Genomic DNA, 27,730 nt, shown 5'->3' with positions numbered 1-27,730 from the left:
TATTACATCGTTTTGACATACAAAAAAAATTGATCAGATTTTATTTCGCAGCTCTTATATGGCCAGCCATTCCGAAAATTCGAATTAAAAATCAGGTTTGTTTTGTTTTGATACATTTTATTACAGGTCACACAACTTCTACTTAATTTAAACACGTTTCTATGTGGCAATACATTAAGTAATTTGCGTATTTTTTTTTCTAGTGTTCTGTGGTTGATAAATTCGTTAAAGTGCTTTTAGAAAAGAATTATTTAGTAAAGTTTAGTTTATTTAAAGTCAAAATGTATTGCTTTTAGGTGAAATAAATAAACTTATCAACTACACTTCTTCATTTGTTAATAAATAAAATGGCGCCCATCTTGGGCCTAAGGACAGTATGGAAGCAATTTTCACAACAATTTAAGTTTTTTTCTTTTTAAACTATTTTTTAAGACAACACAAACTTTTATTTCGATATTTAATTTTTTAGAATTTTTTTTTCGTAGATTACGCGCGACATTGGGTGAGTATTTTATCTGTGCTGGAGTATTTTATGTGCTGAAATATTTTATCTGTGCTGGATGATTTTTTTTTCTTTTTTTAATCTTCGGTTTTTATTTGTCTTGATTTGTCGCCGGGATTTTAGGTCCTGTTTTTTGTTTACTCACCCCTCTCAGTGTGTTTCTTACCTGTGGCCCTGCGAATCAAACATATTTACTTTCACAATGACACGAAAATGAAAATAAATATGTAAAGCGAGCTTTTTTACGAAATAAAATAAATGCAACCAAAATATAATAAAGGAGTTTTAACGAAAAAAGAAGTGTTTTAAAAAGCGAAAATAAAAATAAAATGCGTAGACGCGCCACGACATATTGCAACTTATGTGATGGTGTTTCAATGAAAAATCACTTCAATGTATGTTTAGGTCTTTAAACAATATACAGGGTGATTAGTTACAGACAAACGCTTTAAAGGAGCCAATGTATATAATAATTAAATCTTGTTTACTATCTGTTGTTGCAGACTTTGTATTGCCAGGAGTTATTGGCCTATCAATAGAAAATTAAACTGATGTAACTTATTTCATAATTATCACTTTATACAGTGATTGAATATAGTTGTAGAAGCTAAATGACGAATACTTATTCGTGTTAGTGTGTATTTATGTTCGTGTGCTTGTACTTGTAGATTTCTGTTTGTATTGGTTTAAGTGTGTATTTATGTCATGTGTTGTTTTAGATGGAGTATTCATCTGCGTGTTCTTGTGCCTCTTCGTGCGAATATTTGTAATCGTGTGCTTTTGCCTGTTTATTTATATTTGTATTTGTTTAAGAGTGTGTATTTATATATGTATTTGCGTTGTGTTAGATGGAGTATTCATCTGCGTGTTCTTGTGCCTCTTCGTGCGAATATTTGTAATCGTGTGCTTTTGCCTGTTTATTTATATTTGTATTTGTTTAAGAGTGTGTATTTATATATGTATTTGCGTTGTGTTAGATGGAGTATTCATCTGCGTGTTCTTGTGCCTCTTCGTGCGAATATTTGTAATCGTGTGCTTTTGCCTGTTTATTTATATTTGTATTTGTTTAAGAGTGTGTATTTATATATGTATTTGCGTTGTGTTAGATGGAGTATTCATCTGCGTATATGTGTTCGGATGCGTATTCTTGTACCTCTTCGTGCGAGTATTAGTGTTCGTGTGCTTTTGCCTGTTTATTTATATTTGTGTTCGTTTAAAAGTTTATATTTGGAGACGTATTTGTGTTGTGTTAGATGCAGTATTCATCTGCGTATTTGTGTTCGGCTGCGTGTTCTTGTGCCTCTCCGTGTGAGTATTTGTGTTGTGTTAGATGCAGTATTCATCTGCATATATGTGTTCGGATGCGTATTCTTGTACCTCTTCGTGCGAGTATTTGTGTTCGTGTGCATTTGTCTGTTTATTTATGTTTGTATTCGTTCAAAAGTTTCTATTTGGAGACGTATTTGTGCTGTGTTAGATGGATTATTCATCTGCATATTTGTGTTCGGATGCGTATTCTTGTGCCTCTTCGTGTGCGTATTTATATTCGTATACATGTGAGTATTTGTGTTCGTGTTAGTGTGTATTTATATTTGTATGTGTTATGGTATATATTTATGTGCGTATTAGGTATTGGTGTTAGGTAATCTACGTATTTTTGATCATGTTAAAGCGAATATTTATATGCGTATTTGTATTAGTGTCAAGGTATGTATTAATGTACGCATTTTTACTTGTAATCGTGTTCCTGTACTAGTATATATCCGTGTTGGTGTGCGTGGGCCTAGCGCGCCTACACTGCGTGACATACGATCTACTTGGGCGGGCGGGCATAGGGCGCGGAGCGAGGGTAGTGCCGCTGGCCGCGTCGCGTGCCCACGTCGCGCACGGGCTTGTACTCGCGTTCTTCCTTATAGTAGCCGTCGTCCTCGTAGTACCGCTCCTGCCCGCGGTCGTAGTAAAAGTCCTCGTGGGGCGGAGCCCCTCGTGCCGGACCGCGCACCTGTGGAAATATCAAACATATTAGCAAATATTAAAATTAAACGGTTGTGAAGGTACTTTTTCAATTGATTATAGAAGAGGGCGTTAGTGTCGCGTGGACACCGTTCAACGAACGTTTTGAGACGCGTGTTTCCATAGTGTTATTCTGTTAAGAAAGCAGTATATTTAGTCTCTTAGTGTTGTATGCTTTACGACCCACCGGTGAGCCAAGCGTCCCGTTTGGTTCACCAATCCAAAATGAACAAAACAATATTTTTAATAATTATTGTTTCCAATTTAAATCATATAAAATGCGGTCATTTGTACTTAAAACTTTAACCGTCTATTTTTAGGGATATATGAAAAGGCTTTAAACATAAAAGGCTTTGAAATTTGAAAAACACACCATCCAGTTTAGTAAGAGCCACACTGCTCACTTATACGTGTGTCTTGTTCGATCATTGCAATATGGCCTGTGGGAAATGTTACCGAAGAACCTAATACGGCTCACGGGTCACCTCCCCCAACCAAGCTTAAATGGTTCAGTATGAGTTGATTCGCCGGTCAGTTGCATGACCTACATTTATTAATAATTATTACGGCATTTATAGTTAAATGTTTCCCAAAGTGGTGCAGGTGGACCCCCAAATCCACGAGGGGTTCGACAGGGATCTATGTTGGCATGATATAATCGACAACGAAGAATTAAAATGTTGAATTGAATATTTTAAAAAGGTCAGGGAATATCACTAATAAAAACTAGCATATTCCATGTTCAATTAGATATTTGGTGACATAATAAGACTTGATGTGTGTGCTTGTAAGCTATTTATGGTTGGAACTATGCTGCAACACAAATTACCATAGTTAGATCTATTTCTTTGGTTTTGACTTCGAGCTTCAGGTTCTAAGGAACTAATCTGGGAACCTCAGGACTAAATATTTTCTATTTTCTACATACCAATGACGTTCTGCAGTCATAATTAAAAATCAGTTTAATCCACTAGATTATTGTCTTATCACTGAATCATGACTCAAACATCACACATCAATTGTACCAACTAAAATATTTTCAATTTGTTTTTATATTTATTATTGTTAATCATCTGAAGTGACAGTGGACGTGTCTCAAGTGGCAACTACAAGCTGGTAGACATATGTAGAAAGGCCCACCATTAGATGGACCGACGACATAGTCATCGTGGCGATATTTCGCAGAGCCATATGCCTTGCAGTCGTCATCTATCTGCTGAAAAGAACAGTTGTTTCATATATATTACACCCACAGCTCCCAAAATGATATTTATATCCCACGTAGATGGCGCCTTCTAACGAAGCTCAAGGGCTGTTCTAGTTTGGACCACTATATACTACTGTTTCACTGGATTGAAATGCCATCCTGCTCTGATATCGCTTCGGCGGACTTTATAGAATGACGAAGCCCAAGCGCCTCCATGAAAGATCGGATTTGGGCTGCCACACTTAAACAATTGTACTTGTGTATGTGTCATTGTCATATATGAACAACGACCATCTAATTTTCTTTTTAAATTGCAAGTTTAACAAAGTCTTACCGGTTCAGGGTTGGAGTAAGGATCTTCGTAAGTATACGAGGTCTCCATTGCTGAACGTGCTCTATCAAGTATGCTTAATACCTTGGTCTTGGCTGGCGGGCCGCGCATCTGATTAGGCGCCACCGGCATCCTGGGAGGCCGAACACCTTGCACTGAAACACGTACATAAATATTGTAATAAAACCTTTTTGAAATTAAATTCCGCTATCTGCTTGTCACTTAGGTAACACAATGGAAATTCGTTGCGAAACTAATCAGAAGTGAAATCTGAAGAACCAAGGTCATAATTGCCAGTGGGCGGACTCACTAAATAGACCGAAGACATATTTAAGGTGATAGGAAGTTACTGGATGCGTCAGCACCACACCTACCAACACCACATCTCGATATCTGTCTAATTCCTTGAAGTGGGTTTTGGCTGATATGATGATGAAAATATATAATTTATCTACCCAGGATCTAATCAGGGTTAACCCACATATCCTGGGAGATTAGCAAGCTGAAGTGAGATTGGACAGGTCATATAGCACAGAATCGTTGGAGGCTGGGATTTCTATCTCAATTAAGGGTAGTTTAGATAAACACAAGATGCAGGCATTTATTAATAGTACTTTGCAGTCACGTGACAAAGACAACACATAGTGCATTGAAACATATCCAAATGTCAAAAACCACAGATAATATCTAAGTCATTGTCCCCATATATTTATTCTTTCATAAATAAACACAATGACCTTTAACTATAAACAAAACATGTTGATGCAAATGCTTTAATTGCATAAGATTGTTATTTTTAATATGTTCATGTATTTTACTATCTATATGTGTATATATATGTATGTATGTGTATTTAAAAACAATGTTACTGGTGCTAACTATGATATATAATTTCATCTACTATCATTCAAGTGTAGATATGGTGATAGCCCATTGGTAGAGGACTGAGCCTTGAGATCTTAGGTGGTGGGTTCGGTTCCTAGATACAATTTATCACATAGTATTGCCACTGCTCACAAACAAGTTCCTAGATTATATGGGCAGCAGCATCCTCTGCATGCTATGCTGCGATCGCTAGCCATGGAGTGTGGTATATCTCCTCATATCTATAGGGGAAGCCTAAGCCTTGCAGTGGGCATCTACGAGCTGAAACGACAAGTATAGATTTATGTAGAAGGCTTGTAAAGTGATAGGCTTTTAATTTTTACCACACACTTGTAAGTTTGAATGAAGTACAAAGGACATATAGGAGATGTTTGGGTATGGAAGTAAAGTCTACAAAGGTATGAATGTATAGTTGGATTTGCTGTCAATATATGGAACACTATATTCAAAAGTCAATGATTAAAGAAATACTAAATAATGTAATGAATATATATTAAAATTGATTATTGTCTATTGTCCCCTGCTGACTTTGTACTATCAGTAGTTATTTATACAGGATGATGAGCTATACTTTCACTGATTTTTTGCATTTTACCCTTTAAAGCAATCACACTGTATATAAGAATACATGATACAGTACCACTCATTTATAAATAACATATGCAAATACCACGCAAATACATTATTTGTTAAAATTTGAGAATCTTCATCGCCTTTATAAAATGGATGGGTATTGCCAGCGTATGACAAAAAAGAAAACATTCTTTAATTCATTACTTATACACTTTGCATACACTATAGACATATGTATTACCTGATATACACCACATACACATGATCTTATGATAAAAAATCCACAAGAACCTAATTTACAGAAACTAGAAGCAAATTGAGCCCCTCCCCCCCTCCATAACGGTACCCTACAACTTAAAGCTACAAGGATTATGAGCTTTATAATGGTCCCCGTTATTATGGACCTCTAGTTCACCTCCATCTAGTGAGGGTCAGGGTCTTTCAATTGCTTAAATAATTTCATCACAATTTTATATTTTCTTCCAATCCTTTCATTCCATTCTTCACAATATCTTTCATTCGTTCTTTTTTTCCCTTCACAATATCTAGCAAGCTGCGGATTCAAACATGCCCTGATCTGAGAACAGGCTTAAACTCTGATGGATTTTTTGTGGTCACGGTACAATATAATGTTACTGGTATAGCCCTAAAGGCCAGTCCATTTTGAACGGTAAACCCAGTGTAGTTGGACAGATCTCCTTGTTATTCGCCATGTCTAACCAGGCCTTATTGGAAACGTGGGAAGTCAATGTCCAGCAGTGGGAATCCTCAAGTTGTGAAGAATAATAAATCAGTAACACTAAGACTCACCTTCCGGTTCAGTGCTGTGTATTGGGTCTCTATATGAGAAAGAGCGTTTTGTCACTGTACACGCACTGTACATTATGTTCTTGGGTCTTCCTTCAGGACCGTCGAGGAGCGCACGACGTCCTGGCCCCGGTCCTGGTCCTGGACCTGGTCCTCCTTCTATAACAAATGAACAGTGTTAAATACACCAATACCTCACTTTTAATTGAAACGACGAAAAGTGAAATAAGATTTTCTATAGCAAACCATGTAAAGTTAAACACTGGTTTTTTTTAAAAAAATCGAACAAAATACACATTTATAAAACAATAATAATATAACTCTAGCAATGAAGAAATTGTAAAATTATTTACCTTTTTTGTAACACGTAAAAATTTATCTAAGTTTATTATTCTCCTTTTAAAAAAACACTACACACTAATTGAAACTGCTTAGCAAAATAAAGTGAAAATAAATTTTAAAATTGCATTTTTTAGTTAGAAAGGGAGTCTCCGAGTTTTGAAGGCATGACGCAATTAGAAACAAAACTGTTGCTACCTTTCAAAAATTAAAGATTTGAACCCGAAACAACCCAACTTCTAAAAAACGCAAAACGAAACGACGTAAAGCGAGGTATTGGTGAGGTGGGCAGCATCTTAAATGTTTCAGGACTTACACCTATTGGCAGTTGAAAAAGATAAGAAATTTATGTAAAAAAATATTTATAAAAGATGGACTTATTCACAATGGCTTCAGAAATTATTATACAATATATTCAGATGCTATTAGAAAGGGCTAAAAAAGTAACCAATGAGTAAATCCTTTAATAACTAAGATTATTATTTATTTCATCAAATTCATCAAAAATCAGGAAATATAAAAAATAGACTTTACAGCATTGGCTTCTGAGCGGCTAAAATTATATAAATTAATTATATTTTTACCTCTTTCGCTCATCTCTCGCAGCTGTGACTGTCTGATCATGTCATTTGGATCGGGTATAAGGTATTTCTTAACTTCGGCCAGAGCATAAGCTATTCTGGCATGAGCTTCTGCAGGCGGTGCCAATGCCGATATCTCCACGTGTAGCTCATCTGATAGATGTGCATATTTGGGATCCAAAGAGTTTCTTAATTCCTCTTCTTTTTGCCTATGAATAAATATTTATTCACCTTCAAATTTACTGAAATTTATTTACACCTTGTTACACAACATCCTTTTTACTAGACCACTCTAACTGCTGTTCTAATGGAACCTAATGAAAAGGCAGAGTGCGGAGTGCATCTCCATAAAAACCAAACATTTTGTTAGAGTTAAATTCTGGACAAACTTTACCAAACTAAACAGAATAATATTTAATGGAATCAGGCGTTACCTCGCGGAAGTCCATCCTAAGTAAGAAAAGGACCAATATTTAGCCACTTCCGCAAATGCAGTATCACTGATAAATGCGTATGCGGCAAACAACGCGAATCACACAGACACAGACTCTGTGTTTGGCACTAATCGGTGTAACATAACTCTTGAAGATGCCCCGTGGAGGGGTGAAACACGTGTTGAGTAATTTAGCGGTGGCGGTGGTGGTTATCAGCGGGCTGGCGGGCGGTGCATTTTATTGCACGACTACCACTGCATGTGTGGAAGTGGCTTAATATTGGTCATTTTCTTACTTAAACAAAATAATACTTAAAACATCTATTAATCGAATATATAAGATACACCCTCCATTTCAGTCAATCGACTGAAATGGAGGGTGACCCACTGCAAGGCATATGCCTCTTCCAAACACCACCACCATGACCAGACTTGTGTTACCCACATCCGCACCTTCTTGTGATCTTCACTATGTTGTCTATCCACCTATGGGTGACCATACACACGCCGGCACCACTGGTCAATGGTCACCACTCAAGCGCACCTTATATAAAGGTGGGTAGATGCTTTATTATACCAAGTTATCTCTGTTAAGAAATTGGCTTGTTTTTGGTATATATTATAAATTATAAAGACTGATCGGAATTAGTTATAAAGGCTTTAAAGGGGTGAATGTAGAGCACATTTATATCAATATATGGTACGCCATATCTAAAGATCAATGGTTTCAGAAATTATTAACAATGTTATAATTATATAATCAGAAAAAAACATTATCAACTTTTAAATTACTACATGTTTACTATATAATAATAATTCCTACTGTAGAGTACTGAATGGTGAAAATTTTAGGCATGAAAGGAAACAATAAAAAACCAAAAAAATTAACATCAAGAAAAAGAAAAATACTTTGAAAAATGTATCCTACAATACATGTGGCAACAAAACTTATGCTCTGACAAAACAACACAGAAAGGAAATAGCAAGATATCAGAGAGTCATGGAAAGGAGTATCCTAAGAATAAAACTGTAAAGAGAATTTCAGAAATAGAGACATGGGAAAAACAAAGCTACCCGACATCCTGACATGAGTTGATCAACAACAATGAAGGTTGACAGGTCATACGCTCCAAAGAAAATTTGAGAAGTAGAAATTGGGGTCATAAAGTGAGAAGATGGGAGAACGAAATAAGAACGATATTAGGCCCCATGTGGCTCAGGGTAGCAGCTGTCTAGAAACAATAGGGTATGTTGAAGGATGCCTTTACTTTAAGACACACCAAAATAAGAGATACTTTAATGTAAATAAATTAGTCAGAATAAAATTGTAAAGTTCAGAAACAAAGGCTATATTATTTAGATTTATTTATTTATGTCCCTACATACACTGCAAGTTATTAGCTTCTCACCTTCCAACAGAGTTTACAAACTTACAAAGTATTTTTCTATAGACATTATTAAGTTTACATCGCAAATTTTCTCCATTGTAAGGTAATTCTAAATATCACAATTAACATTTTACTTACCTATCACGAACTGAACCTCTGCCTAGCACAGCCATTTTACACATGGTCTCTTCTTGTAGTTGCTTCATTGTATTGCCTTTTGGACCCAACAGTTTTCCCACAAAGTTAAACTGAAATTTTTGTACACAATAATAATGGTCTAATAAAATAATAATGGGTGGATCTGCAGAGGAACCAAAGTCAATAACTTAGCTGAAAGAATTACTCCTAGTGGTAGTGGTCAGGGCATATTTCCCATTCAACTAGCAGCCGTTAGGGCTGAAAAGTTCTCGAGTGACTCACAGGGCCCTAATGACATAGTTAAGTTGTCAGATGTCATTGGATGTAGGCAGCATAACACCAGCCATTTTGGCAATCTCCCCCTTTGCCTTTGCATTCAACATCTTTCGGCAAATAATGAAAATGTTAACATAATATGATTGAACCTCATATGTACATATTTTGTAAACACCTTCTTAATAAAAAGTAATTATGTCTTGTTGTACATAAATAATGATGCAAAAAGACAGTAATTGCTTGAACCACCAGGATATGGTTATTTCTGTAGACATTGTAATGTGGTCAGTCAGATGTATAAAGAATCTACTTAACCATATTTTATTTCAACACTTTAAGGACCACTTATGACTTTTCTTGTTTTGCATCCCATTGGATATCACATAATAGCCCATGTTTTCTACATGCTGTGTTTAGATGTCACCTATTGGTACACTGTATCCTACTTTGTGTAATTATTTATGTCAACAGTCAATGCATTTAAATTATTGGTGAAGTCCATGGTCTGCCAAGAATTTAACAAAGCATACTGATAGGTTCACAACTGTTTCACACAAAATCATACTTTAAATAAGTACTAGAAATAGTGAAATTTATTTTTGAATAAAATTATATAATATTTGGTTCAGGTATTATTATAAAACATTTTTTTATTAATACCTGAGGCACAACCAATTGCACAATTTCTAAAAATTTCGTGAATATAATTTGCCATACATACATATACATGGTCTCCCAATGGAATAGAGATTGAATTCAAACCCAAAGCAATGGAGAGAGCTATGCTCACAATTTCACTGCAAATTCAAATTAGAAATGAGGAGATCTACTGAAGAAACTAGGTCATCAAAATAGCTTGAACAATTGCTTGTCTGAAGGAACAGTGAGATGGACCACATTGGCTGGCACAAGGGCTGTTGGGGCCAAAAGTTTAGTGGCAATAATGATCCAGAAGACCAGGCTTTGTTAGACCTCTCACGAGGAGGATTGATAGTCATGGTTTATGGAAATCACTGGATGTAGGCAGTACAAGACTTGTTATTGTGAGAATATTTGAGGATCTATGCAAGCTCCATGGTGTCATCATCTGCATTCCAATTCAAGGGTTCCTAAGAGGACATACTCATAGACCAATCCTTTTAATAATTTAACATATTGACATGCAGAACTATAGTATCCTAAATGCTTATAAATTGTAGGTATATATACATATATACAATATAATTATTGTGTAATTGCAATATAAATATCTACACAGACCTTCTCCGCAGATTTCTAATAGGACAAGTTCAAAGAGGCATATCAACATGGATTTTATTTATATTTTCTATCAATTCAGTTTATTTACAATTCATTCATAAATTTAAAATATACATTTAGTAATTTTTTTTTTTTACCTTAAGGTATTTGTGAAATTTAACCCATTAGAATTTTGCTGATAGATAGTAGTCCAAATCGTTTTATGTTAGCTTTTTATGTAGTAACAATAATAATATACCTTTGGATGTTCCTTCACGGGAACCAACACTTTGACAATAACTTTAACAGCTCTATCTCTGTAGACATCTACATATTTGGAATCGTTTGCCGGTACTCGTCCATTTGATTGTACTTTTGCGACTTCTGCAATATATATAATATAATAACAACCGATTTTTTTGGTCAATATTGTTATTCTATTTTCGGATTTAGGTTACATTTAACATCATTCATATAGATATCGATTAATTTATAATAATTTACCTTGATCAAGGAGTCTCGTCGATAATGGAAACTTTCCACTATTCAATTTAATTTTTTCACTCAACAACTCTCTCATATATTCACCGGCTTTCTCATTAATAGGCCCCTCCTCGCCATCTTGTTCTCGTTGATTTTCTTGCTGCATATCTTGGGTAGAATTACGCTTAAAATCACCACTGTTGTAACCATTTTTATCATATTTTTCCGTCATGTTTTTAAGAATTCAATTTCCTAAATAAATAAATTAGTTTTATACACACGCCATATAACTAATTTGACACAGTTATAATCACGTACGAACTGAGGCTACTGCAGATGTCATACCACAGATGATAAAAAACAAAAGGAATACATAACAGATCTATACTTTTGGAAATATTCGATATATTTGTTAAACCAATATCTTATTAGAAAACAATATCTATTGTGCATCTTAATCACCATCACATTTCAGCCATAGCACGTCTACTGCAAAACATAACGCCTATTCAATAGTTTTCTGACTGGTATGAAGCGGCCTACATCCAGCACATGCTCAATCGCGAATTATGGCCTTATGATATAGTAAAATATTTTATTAATATCAATTGATATTTCATATAGATTCACTAAATAATAAATTAGATAAAATAACAACAGACCACCAAAGGTTCGAAAACTTGCCATAAAAAAATTAAATAAATAATAAATGACCAAAACAAAAATTTACTTTTGCTAAGATATTTTTAAGAAATTATTTGGGTTCGGTTGTGTATATTCTTTAGCTTATCTTTAAGAAATATGATTTTTACCAAAGATACATTATTTTTTTTAATAATATTTACAAAATTCAGTTTCTCTTCCAATGATTTTCTACGCTGCATTGTAAAGTTAAATAGTTATCTAAATTATATTTACTCTGTTATAAACATTTTGTGTATTAATCGCAAAATAGGTACAGCCACATATAGCTTACAAATCTTATATATAAAAGAAATCATTGCCATGTAGATAATACAAACCTTTTGCTGTATATTTGCTGATTCAAGACCTATTGAAATGATATATTACATAAGTCAGTGTGCTTTCATTAAAAACAATAAAAGGTTGATCATATTAATAAAAGAAAAACAAAGGGAAATTACTGTTTTAATGTGATATAAATAGCATTTTAAAAACACCGGCAAATAAATATAACCTTAAGGACTCTTAAATATTATTTTTACATATGAGAAAAATACCTTTACAAAAAATTGTCTTACATATACACAAGACTTTTTTTAATCATTTCATTATATTTGACAAATTTATGATTTTATTATTCTCGGAGCTGGAATGAGACAGTTAATTGTTCTTATATACTAACATTCTTAACAGCCCATTTTAGGCCTATTATATGAAGACAAAACAAATATATATTTTTTTTGTTTTCATTAAGCTACAATTGCAAAGTATGGCATTGTTGATACAATCATATTTATAAAAAATTAAAAATAAAAAATTTATGGAGGTCACAAAAACCAGCGATTATTTTACTTTGAAAACTATTTTTAGCAGAGCTATTTTTAGCACAGCTTAATTGTGATTTAAATTTCTATTGTTTTATAAACGATTGCTAACTAAATGTGCATTATTTCATTGAAAGCTTTACAAATATCTGTAAAGTTTGATGTTGTAACATGTATTACATGTCCACAATTATTGTATAATAGACAATTGTAGCTGGTAGATGCAGCGAGCCCCACTAGGATGTAGGCCCCACTAGGATGTAGGCACTAAACAGGTTATTACGTGGATCTTTACGAGGGGCCTGTGTCTTTGAAGTGGGCGTCCATCAGCCAGCATAACGATGAGACTAGTCTGATGTGTTTTGTATCACTATAAGTATGAACTCCCGATCAGGTGCAATTAATATCTCATGTCGCCGACTCCTGACCCGTAGGAATGTTAACTCATTTGTAGAATCCTGCAAAGAAACATATAATGTTAAAATAACTGATATAGGTCAGAGATGTGGTCAACAATATTGAGGGCTATGCCCTAAGCTTCAATGCGACATCAGAAACAAAGAGATTCACAGAACAACTAAAGTCAACGACATAGCTCAAAGAATCACTTGTCTGAAAGACCCATCCACCCACGACAGGTTGAATGAGATGTCCCAAAAACGAGGGCATAAACAAAATGCAACAGGAGACCTTGTTGATAAAGTTTGTCATAATGAACCATTCTTAGCCACACAACCATAGGAACCTAGTAAAACCAACCAATGAAATCAACAACTATAGGACACTGTAGAGATATATAGATAGCTACATCTTTGTGTTGACACAAACATTCTGTATGCATTCCATATGGAACAGCTTATTCACGCACTAGATACATTACAGAAGAAGAACCTCCTTTTTATTTTATTTATACTGTAGTAAAAAAATGTTTATATGAACTAAACTAAGAAGGACTTTATAATTACCATTTCCCTGACAACATTCTTGGCTTTCTCTGTCAACTGGCCAATTAAGCCCGAATACAATACAGATGTTGCATTATCTAAAGAGCTCTTAATTGGTATACCTGGAAAATAAATTAATAACTTTATTAAATGTTATTGTCACTCAAACCTATTCATGTAATTGTGAAAACACAACATAAAAAACTGATAAATTAAATTGTTTAGATTTTTGAAAAAAAATAGTTGTCATTCAGAATTTCAATAGTGTTACTAGATAAGAAAAGGACCAATATATAGCTACTTCTGCCATGCACCAGTAGTCGTGCAATAAATTGCATGGCCCGCGAGCCCACTGATAAATATGTACAAAAACAGTGCAAATTACACCACTACAACCGTTAAATCACTCAACATGTGTTTCACCCCTCCATGGAGCATCCTCAGGAGTAATGTTACACTGATTAGTGCCAAACACAAAGTACACAGTGGTATATCGGTCCTTTTCTTACTAGGGATGGACTTCCGCAAAATAACGCCATCCATAAATCCATTAGATGGTTACTAGATTTTGTTTCTACATATTGGAATATCAGGTAATAAAATGGCAGTCAACTTTGTAGTCTGAATCACTAAGGAAACATCTATGGGGACTCCATTGTCATAATTTTTTTTTATAAAATATAAAGGAGAATATTTGGAAAATTGGCAGGTATTTTGTCAGTATAAGTCACAACAAAATCAGTGTAGCCATTTCAGAGATTAGCCAGAACAAACAGATAGAAAAGATGTTAAAAATGTAATTTAGTACATGTACTGTATATGTATTCATATGAATGTAGTAATAAGTGGTTATTTAATATTACAAACAGACAATCCGATGTTATTTATTTATATTGATGATGGAATATTAAATGAACAAGTGTTAGCCAAATGTGTCAAACATAAATCATAATGCACCAAAGGTTTATTATTAGCATGCATTAAGCTTAATTCTGTATCATTTTAAACTAAAATACTGTATTTATTTTCGTTAAAGACAATTGTATAATGGAGGATAAAAAAATACTCAACAAGCAAATATAAATGAAATACATAAATAATATGCTTGTCCTTTGAATATCTATTTTGCACTTATCATTAAGAGTTATCTATGTAAAAAAACATCAATACAAGCTTATTTCCTCAATGCAAATGTCACAAGGATCATTGCAGTACTTCCTCACATAATTATAAAACCTATCAATAACGTATTTTTAATCAATTAGAAGTTAAGATATTATGATGATCGCATTCATTATAAGTTGGTATTGATTATCTGGTTAGTTTCTAAGGTGTTAAAGAAAATCGACCAAACCCTCATGATTCACAACGACGACACCCATAACTCCTTTATGGGCTTGAATTCTTTTGATAGTCTCTTCGACTTCGGTTGCCTGTGAATAAAAATAGTTGATGCGTGTCATTAATTACAATAATGTGTATTAAAGTAATTCTTAATAGAATTTTAATAATACCATATTTTGATTTTCTGTTGACGAAATGCAATAGAAAGTTGATCAAGAAATGTCAAAGTTGACTTTGACATTTCAAATTCTCTACTACAGACAAATAATCCAATAAGTACGATGTCAGGATTGTTCAATAACCTACATGTATTCACTGTATATAGTTAATATGTGAAAAGATTTTCAGATGCAATCTTTTACTTTTACATTGATATTTCGATTTACTATACGGCTTCGCGTGTTTTAGTACTAATTTTCTTAACGATTACGTTAACATTTGACGCAATTTCTGCCATCGATTTCTGTTCAATCTTTGAATCTGTGCGCTTTTCACACATCAATTTCAAAAGAGATTGGGCCGGCATCTTTCATCAACAGTTCTCTACTGACAAGAATTGTCTTTTCCAAAAGTTTTAGGTGATGCTTTACATTCAAATACTTTTAATAATTGAAACAAGTGAACAAACATACTTTGACAAAAATAACGACACCTTAAACAAAAATCTATCAAATTGAAATATATGCGTCTTAATGTCCTCTTAAAAAAAAATCACAAATTTTCTTTAAGCTAAAGTAATATGCCATGTATATATTACAACAGAAAGAATAACTAAAACTTAATAACAGTTTATCAATTTAGAATAAAGGACTTTTTATCTGCACTCAATCTGACGTTAAAACTGTCACAATTTAAGCTGTGATGCGATCACAGATATTATATTATAAACACAAGATATCGAACGGGTGTAGCGAATTGCCCTTGAATTTCCAAATTTAATGCCAAAATTCGCTTTTTAGCGATGGCTTTGTGATGTATTTTAGTTTGGAAACAATAATAAATTTGAAGAGATTTCCATTCGGCGTAATATCAATTAAGATGAATATAATTTGATATAACAATGAACGATAGCGGAGCAGAATGTTCTGAGGCTTTAGATCCTAGAGTACAGGTAAAATTAATCGATAATTTAGTTGACAAAATAATTCGAAATAGTATTTACGTTTTATTTGTCCGAAATTCGCATCCGATCCAGAGAAGCACTCTCGAGCAACCTTACATCGGAACTAAACGTGTGTAGACAGATTGACAACCCAGGCACGGTTTCCCTCTCAGGGTGATTTATGATTACTCCATGAAGGATTCGCTCATACGACGAAAGAGCTCGGCGTAAATATCTAATGGATTAGGCTTTACCGAGGTTCCCAAGGGAGTCCTGAATAAAAGATTTAGGATAATCGCTCCGTGTATCCTATCACTAATACGTTGAAATAATTAATACCATCATAGCCAACATTGTCCCATCATCTCCAACACATCTATTTAATTTTGATTTCTGGTTTTCAGTTATTTTTACATATTTTTTAAAACTGTCTTAGGTATTAAATGAAGTAAATAAATTGAAATGTCGTAAATTTACTAAGAATATTTATTAAAAAAAATTAGTCATAAACTATACATATTATAGTATAGAAATTCAAATAAAAAATGCTTAAAACTGCAAGGTATAGGCCTCTACAGAGATATCTATGGGATGATATACCATAATCACTGCACTTGGCTGTTGGGTTTGTAATGGCAGTATTGTGTTATGGTATGCAGAGAAAGCTGCTGCCTATCTTCTGGAAACTTCTTTTTGACCAGTGGCAATCCTATATAAAAAATGCATACAGTTTGAATTGTGTAAGATAATAGCCTGGAAATCAAACTTGTGACTTATGATAACAAGTCCATTACTAATCTGTCATCATCATTATCATCACCAATTCAGCTGTAGAACATAGACCTCTCTTGAAGGTTTTCAATAATATTGGTTAGAAACAGTTGCCGCTGCGTAGGTCACACAGCATGCAGGACATATGGCTGCTCAGGCTTTGAGGTTCAGGAGTGTGGCCCCCAAAAACTGCAGCATAAGGTGTCCACCTATAAGGTGAACAGACAACCTTTTTAATGTTGGAAGATGCAGGAAATGCTTCCTGGTTTTGTTGAAGAGATAAATAATGGGATATAAATTAGTAAATAAAATGTATATACATAGTTTACATTTAATAAATTTAAAATTGTGAATCTGAAATCCATAAATTAAAACATAACACAAGAAAAATAAAACATTTAGGTAAAATTTTATATAGTGAGTCTAATGTTAGAAGATTCTGAATTGAAATATGATAAGGGTCAGCTTTTGCTGTAGGCTTCATATTAAATGCCAGTGTTTGATTATGATCTGGTGTTTAGGGCGATTTGGTATTTGCTGACAATTAATCTGTCAAGAAATTGACATATTTCTATATATGTATGTGGTACAACTGCACATATATGGCTAAGTTTTAATCAAGTAGCACTTGATAATTTTGTATTGTCTTTTCTACTTTCAGATTGAACTAGAACGTTTGAACACAGCCACTGATGAGATCAATCGTCTGGAAGTGGAATTGGACGAGGCAAGGTTGGCGTTTAGACGTCTCCTTGCCGAAGGTCATCTGCGAATACAACAGTTGACGAAGAAACTCGGCACCAGTGTTCACAAAGCACGGCCGTATTATGAAGCCAGGTTTAGAGCTAACATGGTAAATATCTTTTTTAGGTAAAGTCCTTGATGAAATTTGATCATATTACATTGCAGTAGGTATGGCACTTTGCTTTTGCAGCAGAGAAACATTGAAGATGAAAGGTTCTCAAGTGTCACCACTAGCTGGTGGACCATTTGGGTAGATTCTTCATTGGATGGACAGATAAAATAGTCCAGGTCAAATAGGAACAATACCGGTTATTGTTGTGAGGAATGTAGTGGAGGGATCCTTTGGAGAAAGCTTAAGTCTTGTAGAGGGCGTATATCGGCCTATATGATGATGATTGTTTACATAGTTTTAGACCAGACCACTGTTAAAAGGCCTATTAATTTGTAGGCTATGCATGTTTGTACACTGTCTGGTATTGTGTTATTTCTTTATCAGATTTACATTGCCGAAGTGGCATTGGGAGGTGCCCTCGGACTTCCAAGCTCTAGTCAAGGTACTAATGCCCAAGGACAATCAAGGGAGTCTTTATTCAGACCTTTATTTATTAGTTTCATTGGATTAGGAGGTCCATGGAGTGACTAGGCCCAAGGACCTGCTTGAGGCGACGTTGACCAGATGTCACTCACAATACTGTCCATTCCGACACAATGTTTTGCCAATAGGCCAAATCTTGTCTTTATTGATTGCTATTATCTGGTTTACATTACTTTAAGATTCTAAGAGTGGGGACCATGTACCATAAAGGCGGAAGATACTCAATGGAACTACCTCACTACTAATTCTACTGAAAATGCAGTAGTGGCTGTAACACATAATATAATAGAAATAGATTTTTTCCATAGCAATGTGTAATGAAATATACCATGTGTATATAATAAAAAAGTGTTATTACAGACCTCACAAGAGCTACAAACAGCTACACTAGCTTATGATAAAGCCAACAGTGCACATGCAGCAGCAAGAGAGATGGTTTACCTGGCAGAGCAAGGACTTGCAAGACTTGCTGAAGGATCGGAAGGTGGTCTTACACTTGATCCAGCTTGGCAGGAAATGCTCAACCATGCTACTCATAGAGTTAACCAGGTCAGATAAATATAAAATACAGTCTGTTTTTTTTGATGTTCATTTTATTAGACGGACTGGAAAATAATGTTGCTTTCTTAAGTTAAATTCACACGACTACATTTCTAACAACTTTTTGTTTCTTATTAGCAATATATTCACCTGCTTTATTAACAACCTTTTGCCATACAAATTTTCAAGGCTGTAGATGTAAAAATAAATTGGTATTACTGTAAAACATGTCAACAGAAACAACATTTTATTTGTGTGTGAATCTTTATTTTATTTATAAAGGATCTTAATTTTATTTATTATATTGATATTTTGACGATTGGAGTATATAATTTAGGTCTGTGTGAGAAAGTGAAGAAATAAATAGAAAAGCAAAGATTGGTTTTTGTAGTAAGAAACAGAACATTACATGGTGCATAACATTATTGACTGACAAAATAGGGTTGCTCGAAGTCACTAAATACTTGCAGGGAAGTCAAGTCATTGTGGAGATCTTTGAGGGAGGCTTGACCTTGTAGAGCGAGTCTAGTAGTGGTGGTTGGTTTGATTCCCAGGATAGTCTTATTAAATTCACACTTTCTATATTAATTATATAGGATAACCACCGAGTACCATACTGAGTACCGCATCCTCTGAGTGGCACCATATCTACCAAGCATGGTGATTACAGAATATCCTCTATAGATATCATTGAGGGAGGCCTATGTGAACTTAAATATTACTATATATTATTAACCACCACTAGACTTTGGAAGACCCAGGAGACTCAATCATGGTCCCATACTGAATAGGTCCAGTTGCACACACACATATACAGATGAAGACATACATAGATATTGGTTCGGAACAATTAAGATATGTTTTCATGTGTGTTTTTATTAATATAGTTTTGTGTGTGTGTTTGTGTTTACATAAGTTAAATTATTATATTTATTATGTGCAATAATATTATTATTATTTAAATCATCAGGCGGAGTCAGATCGGGCTGCAGCAACAGTAACGCAGAGAACAAAGGCAGCGGCTCATCGTGCTGCAGCAGCTTTAGTGCAACAGCTGCAAAATGGCTTGAAGAGGCACATTGCTAAATCAAGGTACATTTCATTAGATCTAGACCAGTGTTTCTCAAACTTTTTTGTGGCACGCCCCACCTTAGACTTTTTAAACTTATGTCTCTTATGTAATATTGATAATTATTTAAGAATTTGCTTTTAATATTAAATTTGGCAGCAAAGCATTGCATTGAAACGGCCCGGAGTAAAGGGAAGATATTTTTTCCCCCTGTGGGGCGTGGGACATTGGGAAACACTGTTTTAGACTCATCTAATAATGCATACAATAGACAACTATTGCCTGTAGATTAGATTTCGTCATCGCAAACTTTTAATATATGTATAGAATAAAAATTAAATATTACTTTTTAATATATTTGCTAGTGTTACCATTTTGTGATTTTAAAAAAATAATTGAAAAATAAAAAAAAATATTTTGTAAGTTACTTTTAATAAGCGCTACCATTAAAGTCTAGTACGTTCTTCATCGCACTGGGGCAGGGCTGTTAAACTTGCGGCCCGCATTTTTTGGGGCCCGATTAATATTTTCTTTGGGTCAATTTTGAAGTAGTTCTGATTAATATTCTGATAATTCCTTCCATTATAGGAATTAAGTATGCCTATTATTCAAGCTGTACTGCTGGTAGTTATTAGGCAGTCGCCTTCCAATAGAAAAAATATTATTATTATAAAATGTTTCAGTGATAATTTTATATGGGGATGTTGTAAATCTTAAAGTTTATAATAAATCGTCCTGTATATAGATAGAGATGCAATTTTAATAAGTTACTAATCTCTATAGTAATACCAGGCTTCCGTCTCACTCGCACAGTTGAATTTCGAATTTACGATATAAAAGCGCTTTCCATAGTAAGCTAACACTTGTTTGAGTAGGTTAGTCCGCTTCATGAGAATTAATAACACTCTCTTGTACTAGCTTAATGCATATATGAGCTTCTTTCTATCTAGTTTAGTTTGCACAGAAAATTTTTTTCTTTCACAGGCCGCACGACGTCGCCCACCATGCAATGCCCACGTTTGGTATCTTTTTTTCTTTTATCTTTGCATGTTTTTAGAATATTCTCTATGCATGTTAGTTTGCATGTAATTTTTTTCACGACTGATTATTTTAATTTTTTTTTTGTAAATGCTCGAAAATTGTTGATTATTTATTTGGTCATAATTACATAGAAATTTTCATATGTATATTTATGCAAATGTATATATTCGTAGATGTTGTAATTATAAAAAAAATGTTTTTTTGTTTTTTAATCGACGTGAGAAAACTTATTTAGTCACCTCTCTAACACAATAAATTCTGTTTTGTATATATACTCTATGTTAAAAAAATTCTGGGGACTTAAAAAGACGTACACTAAATGATCGTACCTATAGTAACGCAAAAATCGCTCCTACATAGCGCGAGCGTTTATCACCTGCGCCGGCGCATCGGTCAACTTCGTCTGTCTTCGGCCGCCGCTCGCCATTGTTAGCTATGCTATGGCGCTGTACGCACGCTTCTTGCTACCGCAATTTTTTTCCAACTCATTTGCAACGTATTAAAACCTAATTTTTTTTAATTTAATGTTTTTCTCTTTGGCTAGGATTAGTTACTATCTCTTTCTATCTGTACTGTGCTAAATTCTGAATTAAACCGTATAATATTTAACTTATTAGTTAGTGAACAAACTAACATTAACCATAATTTTATATAGCGTTTCCTGTAGTGTTCTGTGGTCCAAGTGACGAGATGTCGCTGTCCGCGATGTTTCAATGACCAATGAATTCTCACCTTTAACCTATTTATTCGTGTTTTGAGCATTTTAAACGCAATTTTTCATAGATATATCTAATATTTACATTTTTGTCGGGTTTTGTGAATATTGTAGAAATATATCTCCAGAGCTCCGCCTATAACAGATAAATTTTGAAAGTAATTTATGATAAAATACGTATGTGAACCTCTGAATTAAATTATTTAATATATATACTGTGTTATATGAAGGACTAAGACTTGTGATTATATGTCGTGGGTTCTATTCCCAGGATACAATTTCTATGCACTAATTATATAGGATTTCCGCTTGGCATAAACAAGTTTCCAGAGGATGAACAACAGCGCCCTCTACTTACTAAAACACCACATTGTGGTCGACAACCGGCCTGCCAAGCGGATTATGTATATCCTATATATTTGAGGAAGGCTTATACCTTGCATGGCGTCTATGGTGTGATACATAAATGTAAAGTTTCAGAATTTAATAAGGTCTAAAAATTTCAGACCATACTTCGAAGAGAAGGCACGTATTAATGCAGCGCTGGAGGCCCAAAAGGCTCGAATCCAAACGTTAGAGGAGCAAGTTGCGGAAGCGAAACAGCAATACGCATCAGCTTTGAGGAATCTCGAGAGAATATCCGATGAAATACACCGACATCGCTCCAGACGACAATCTACTAGAAATGGTATATATATATATATTTTGTGTAATTTTAATTAGTAGCATGACGATTATGGTGCCCATTTTCCCTCACAAACACAAACACTTATAGATACACTCACATATATATGTAATAAGATACACATGCGCAAGCGCACACACACGCACACATACGCACACGCTCACACGCGCGCGTTCGCACGCACATACATATACATACCTCTTGTTAGTTGATGTGTGACACTCCGCACAAGACACCGGGATATACATAACAGAACCAAATGTTACTCATCACATCACATCACCCGTTTTTCAAAAGCGACCACCCGTTCCCTTACCGTCAACAGCGAGGACGAATCATGGTTGTTCCAGATCCTTCCTTGGCTCGCCTGTAGTCCACGCTGCTGTCCCAAGCCGCATATAACATCAACACAGTGAATACACAGCTCTACAAGGGTAGAGCGCTTTGCTACGTGCAAATGTCTTAATGCAACTTGTACGCCCTCTATCAGCTTTTTTTGATTTTATTTTTTAAGTTCACGGACCCTTCTGCTCCATGAACTTATCTCCGGTTAACGGTCTGCGCTTGAAATAATGATGTTCTATTTTTTTGTATTTAATATTCTTTATCGTACACGACAAGATACATAATATACAGATATAATAATATACAGAAAAGTACAATGGGGCGGTCTTATCACACAAGGCAATCTCTTACAGACAACCATAGTAAGGAAAAGATAATAGTACTTATAAAGGGTAGTTCACGTGTACAAAAAAATACATATTCACAAATAAATGAACATAAATATACATAAACATACATAGGCATACATACTTAAACATACATACATACGTATATAACATATATACTTGTAATAAAAAAGGTTTAATACATATTATAGATATTTAATTTTCTATGGTTTGTATAGGAAAATAAATATTGTTGTGAAGTGATCTCACAATTATACCTTCATGGCAACATTCATCCGGTCTTAAGAAAAAAAACGTAATACATTCAAATCGGTGGATTCCTTCTGAAATTTTTTACATAGGAAAATATTTAAGCGTCTTTGGTTAGACTAGCCATGGGAGTTTATGTGGGATTAGCGAGTTGAAATGGTCACACCATTGGGCACAGAAGATATGGTTTCGGAACGGAGACCATAGAACTGAACAAGGTTGTCAGATGACTTGGTTTAAGTTGCTGGAATACACTGGGTACCTATAGAGGACATCTATGTCCAGGAGTCGAGGTCCTGCAGCTGAAACTATGACTGATGATATGTGATGATGTTTATAGACATAGATCGGTCAACTATAACGGATACGGCCAGTGAATCGAATACCAGTGAGAACCTGGAAGAGCTGTGCGATCACAGCGCTGACGCCAGCGTGAGGGAATGGCTGCGACGAGCAGCTGACGCACAGAGACCTCATTGTCTACCTGACGGTGACACTTGGACGGAGATAGACCTGGACTACTCGAGTCCTGAAGAGGTTTGTATTTTATGCTTTACCTATCTCGTATTAAATCAGATAGCCATGCTTGACGAAGCCGTAATAATAAGAAGTAAAGGTTAGCAGCGTGGAATATGAATGAATGTCTAAACAAATAGAAGTGCGTATGAATGAATGATTATTTATATTAATTAATCGATGAACGTGCGAACGAATGAATGCGTGTATGAATGAATGTACAAACAAATGGATCAGTGTATGAATGAATGAATATGTGTACATGATTGAGTCGATGAATGTACGACCGAATGAATGTTTTGTGACTGAAAAGATGAACGAATTAATGTATATATAAAATAATGTACAAATGTATGAACAAAATAATGAAATACAGCCCTTTTCTGTGGAATAAATATAGAATTTATGTCGACACTGTTACCTAATAAAATACCGTAAGAGGGAATGCTATAAAATAACTAAAATGTACGAGTCGAGTCGTATTAACTACCATTGTCTTCCAAGCTACATTCATTTTGCAGATAAGCTTTGAGAAATGTTCTCTACGGCCACGTTCTACGCCAGAGAAGACGCCTTCGCCCCCTAGTCCACTGGAGTCCAAGGTTTCAGCAGCGTCTCCGCGACGTATCATACGCGCTGAACGAACGGCTTTGAGGAACGAGCTCAGGAATGAACTTCGAGCTGAACTGCAGAACGCACGCCGTCAGAGTCTTGATGCACTCTTACATGACACCGGCGAACGGGTGAAGGAGATGTTTCAAGGTAAACAAAATATAAACAACTGTGATCAAAATGTAAGGTAAAATTGACATTTAAACTCCCGAGCATCAGGAAGGAATTTTTTTTTCTAGGTTGGTAACACTGTGACATTTGTCAAGCGTCTGTTTGTCAAAAGTTGGAATATCATTTCTGTGTTTGGCACTAATCGGTGTAATATAACTCCTGAAGATGCCCCGTGGAGGGGTGAAACGCGTGTTGATTGATTTAACGGTGGTAGTTGTGTAATTTGCATTGTTTGCCGCATACGCATTTATCAGCGGGCTGGCGGGCGGTGCAATTTGTTGCACGATTACCACTGCATATGCGGAAGTGGCTCAATATCGGTCCTTTTCTTACTTAGGATGGAGTTCCGCAAAATAACGCCTGATTCCATTAAATGGAATAACATTTGTCTAAGCCCAAATCATTTTGTAAGTTGTTTTGTGTCTCAAACGAAAAGTCTTGATTGGTTGATGTCATACTGCATTGGTTATTCGCGACTTATTTAAAATCTTGACTCATGTCGTTCCGCAACCACCGTATTCGCCTAAGTTGGCTTCGTGCGACTTCGATATTCAGCAAACTGAAGGCCAATGCAAGGACGCCGTTTTGACACGATTAAGGAGATAAAAACCGAGGAAAGAAGCTCTTTTTATGAACCTCGTTTTTGAGGGTCTCTCGTTCCTCCTGTTGTTGAGACAGGTACTTTTCATTTTTGGGTATTATATTTTTTTCATGTATGTATTGCTTACCTTTTTTCTCTTTCTTTCTTTATAGTATCTTTTGTTCTTTTTCTTACCTCCAATCTGTTATAAAATCTTCCACTCCTTTAACATTCTTGTCGTCCTATCACCCCTCTACTTCATCCCCCAAAATGATAATGTTATATCCTAGTATTATTATCACAGTTTTCTCATCAAATTAACTTATTTTCTATATTTTTATTTTATGTCCTAATTTTTACTGTGTTTTTAACTAGATGAGGATACATTAATTTGAATTCTATTATTATATTTCTATAGTCTTACTATCCCTTTATTAACCTTTGTTTCTTTCACAATTGTATACTTTACAAATTGTTGGACACGCAAGAAGAAGGCGACAGTTACGCCCTCTATTTTTCTCTCAACCTCACACTCATCTCTGGGTCTTTCAAATACGTACACCACGAGACACAAAAGGTCTTCAATACCATCTTCTGTCCCATTGCATGTATGCAGCAACCACCATATTCGTCTGATTTGGCTCCGTACGACTTCTGGTTATTCAGCAAACTGAAAAGACTAATGTGAGGATGTCGTTTTGATTAGATTGAGAAGATAAAAACTAAATCACAGGTCTTGGAGACGATACCAGAAAAAAACTCTTCTGTCTTTCGAAGGTTGGAAAATTAGAAAAAACGTGTGTCTTAGTTTTAGTGTCTTTTCAGTGTCAGTTATTACTTTGAAGGGCATTAAATTGATTTGGAAGAATGAATAATATAAATTCACTTTACTTTTGGATAACAGTGTTATATATACAGGATGATTGTTTATAGGGTTATCGCTGTTCGGTGAGCGTCGCGGATCGGGATCGGCTCCGCGCACGCCACGTCGTCGATCTCCGAACACATCCTCGGCGTCTTCTGATCGCCACTCTGACACTGACAGCTTACCCAGGTAAGTCCGCTATAGTCCAGCCTTGTATACCCGAGGGTAAGTATACAAGAAGTCCAGTTTAATAATAATCCATAACTGATAAAGGTGCCCTATATTTATATAAATAGTTTAACTAGTGCAAGATCGAAACAGCCAATGAGAACACGAGGCAGCAGCCTATCTCTCTCACTTATATAGCGCGCTCACTCGCACACTATACTGCGCTTATCGACTCAGCCAATGAAAGCGCTGGGCATCAGTCTTTCTCACTCGCTCATTTAGCGCGCCCGCTCGCACACTATACTGCGATTATGAACAGCCAATGAGAGCGAAGTGCAGCAGTCCGTCTCACTCGCTCATTTAGCGCGCCCACTCGCACACTATACTCCGCTTATCGACTCAGCCAATGAAAGCGCTGGGCAGCAACCTTTCTCACTCGCTCATATAGCGCGCCCACTCGCACATTAGACTGGGCTTATGGACACAGCCAATGAGAGCGAGGTGCAGCAGTCCATCTCACTCGCTCGTATAGCACGCCCGCTCGCATATTAAACTGTACCTATCGACATAGCTAATGAAAGCGCTGTGTATCAGCCTATCTCACTCGCTTATGTAGCGCGCCCGCTCGCACATTAGACTGCGCCTGTCAACACAGCTAATGGGAGCGAGGTGCAGCAGTCCATCTCACTCGTTCGTATATCGCGCCCGCTCGCATATTAAACTGTACCTATCGACATAGCTAATGAGAGCGGGGTGCAGCAGTCTATCTCACTCGCTCGTATAGCGCGCCCGCTCTTACACTAGACTGCGTCTCTTGGTAAATGCCGGTTGTAGCCAGTTTTAATGCTTTGGCGGCGATACATATATATGTGGGTGGATTCCAGAAACAGTATCTTGCTGATGGTAGATTCCCTTGAAGCCGGAGATATTCTCCCAATACTTAGATACTACAATGTGGCACCTGGATGTTTCGTGGGATATACAGGTGCCACTTCACAGGTATGGAGGGCGACCCATAGCCGTTAGAGCCAAAAAGTTCTAGAGGCGACCACGTGCTGGTAAACGTGACGTGAGTAGGACCCCCCCCCCCCGTTCTTTGGATGGGAGTAGTTCAAGAAAAATCATCATGGAAATCTTGAAGTGGGCGTCTATCATGATGATGGTAACACATCACAATTAAACACACTATAAATATATTTTAACAGATACAATACATGTTTTTCGTGTCTTTTATATTCTAAAATTGGCAATCATTTTATTTTTAGTGTTGAGATGTTGACCGATGATCAAATCGCGTCTCTAATGCTGGACGCACAGCTGGAGGCGGTTTGCGAGAGACTAGCAGGAGTTGCAGTAAGGCAGCCGAGGTCACCACGTTCACCTGAAGCTAGATTTTGAACTCTACCCTCAATTTAAGGTAGGGTTTTCAATGGAAGTGTGAAGAAAAATCTTACGCACTATAGGATTGTATGTTGTTTATTATGTAAAAGAGATTTTATAAATTTGAACCTTATTTGTGGGACGTTTAGGTTGAATTTGCAACGTTTTGCAGCCATCCATGACAATTCCAGTGCATTTGAGATGTAGTATAGTAAGGTTCAACTGATTTGAACATTTTAATCGA

General features: G+C 35.5%; 3 protein-coding genes across 5 annotated transcripts; 1 reads left to right on the top strand and 2 right to left on the bottom strand.

Annotated features, from left to right (window-relative positions):
- Positions 1–441: 441 nt before the first annotated feature.
- LOC137925348 (KH domain-containing, RNA-binding, signal transduction-associated protein 2-like) lies at positions 442–11,542 on the bottom strand. Of its 3 annotated transcripts, none has more exons than XM_068768772.1 (8): positions 11,217–11,542; positions 10,972–11,096; positions 9,198–9,307; positions 7,242–7,447; positions 6,322–6,477; positions 4,057–4,208; positions 2,313–2,504; positions 442–676 (listed from the first exon to the last, which is right to left on the bottom strand). In XM_068768772.1, the coding sequence occupies exons 1-7, from the start codon at positions 11,425–11,427 to the stop codon at positions 2,316–2,318; spliced, it is 1,149 nt and encodes a 382-aa protein (XP_068624873.1). In that variant the 5' UTR covers positions 11,428–11,542; the 3' UTR covers positions 442–676; positions 2,313–2,315. The 3 variants fall into 3 exon arrangements, with proteins under 3 accessions (XP_068624873.1, XP_068624872.1, XP_068624874.1); XM_068768771.1 differs by having other exon boundaries at positions 2,320–2,504; XM_068768773.1 differs by having other exon boundaries at positions 2,320–2,504; positions 4,138–4,208.
- A 1,411-nt stretch (positions 11,543–12,953) lies between these two features.
- On the bottom strand, positions 12,954–15,238 carry LOC137925486 (dynein light chain roadblock-type 2-like). The gene is made up of 4 exons (XM_068768933.1): positions 15,162–15,238; positions 15,002–15,080; positions 13,669–13,769; positions 12,954–13,161 (listed from the first exon to the last, which is right to left on the bottom strand). The coding sequence occupies exons 1-4, from the start codon at positions 15,162–15,164 to the stop codon at positions 13,051–13,053; spliced, it is 294 nt and encodes a 97-aa protein (XP_068625034.1). The 5' UTR covers positions 15,165–15,238; the 3' UTR covers positions 12,954–13,050.
- Positions 15,239–15,938: 700 nt separating this feature from the next.
- On the top strand, positions 15,939–27,504 carry LOC137925584 (guanine nucleotide exchange factor rei-2-like). Its single transcript, XM_068769046.1, has 9 exons — positions 15,939–16,102; positions 17,526–17,717; positions 18,564–18,752; positions 19,714–19,835; positions 22,075–22,256; positions 23,535–23,731; positions 24,232–24,472; positions 26,007–26,127; positions 27,372–27,504. Exons 1-9 carry the CDS (start codon positions 16,052–16,054, stop codon positions 27,502–27,504), a joined length of 1,428 nt encoding a protein of 475 aa, XP_068625147.1. The 5' UTR covers positions 15,939–16,051.
- Positions 27,505–27,730: the final 226 nt, after the last annotated feature.

Source organism: Battus philenor, unplaced genomic scaffold, assembly GCF_028537555.1.
Source record: "Battus philenor isolate CCGP_79_NKW_IND1 unplaced genomic scaffold, ilBatPhil1.0.hap1 SCAF_27, whole genome shotgun sequence".
NCBI classification, from domain to species: Eukaryota; Metazoa; Arthropoda; class Insecta; order Lepidoptera; family Papilionidae; genus Battus; species Battus philenor.
The sequence above is the reverse complement of the archived record's forward strand: the minus strand, read 5'-3'. Positions and strand labels throughout refer to the sequence as shown.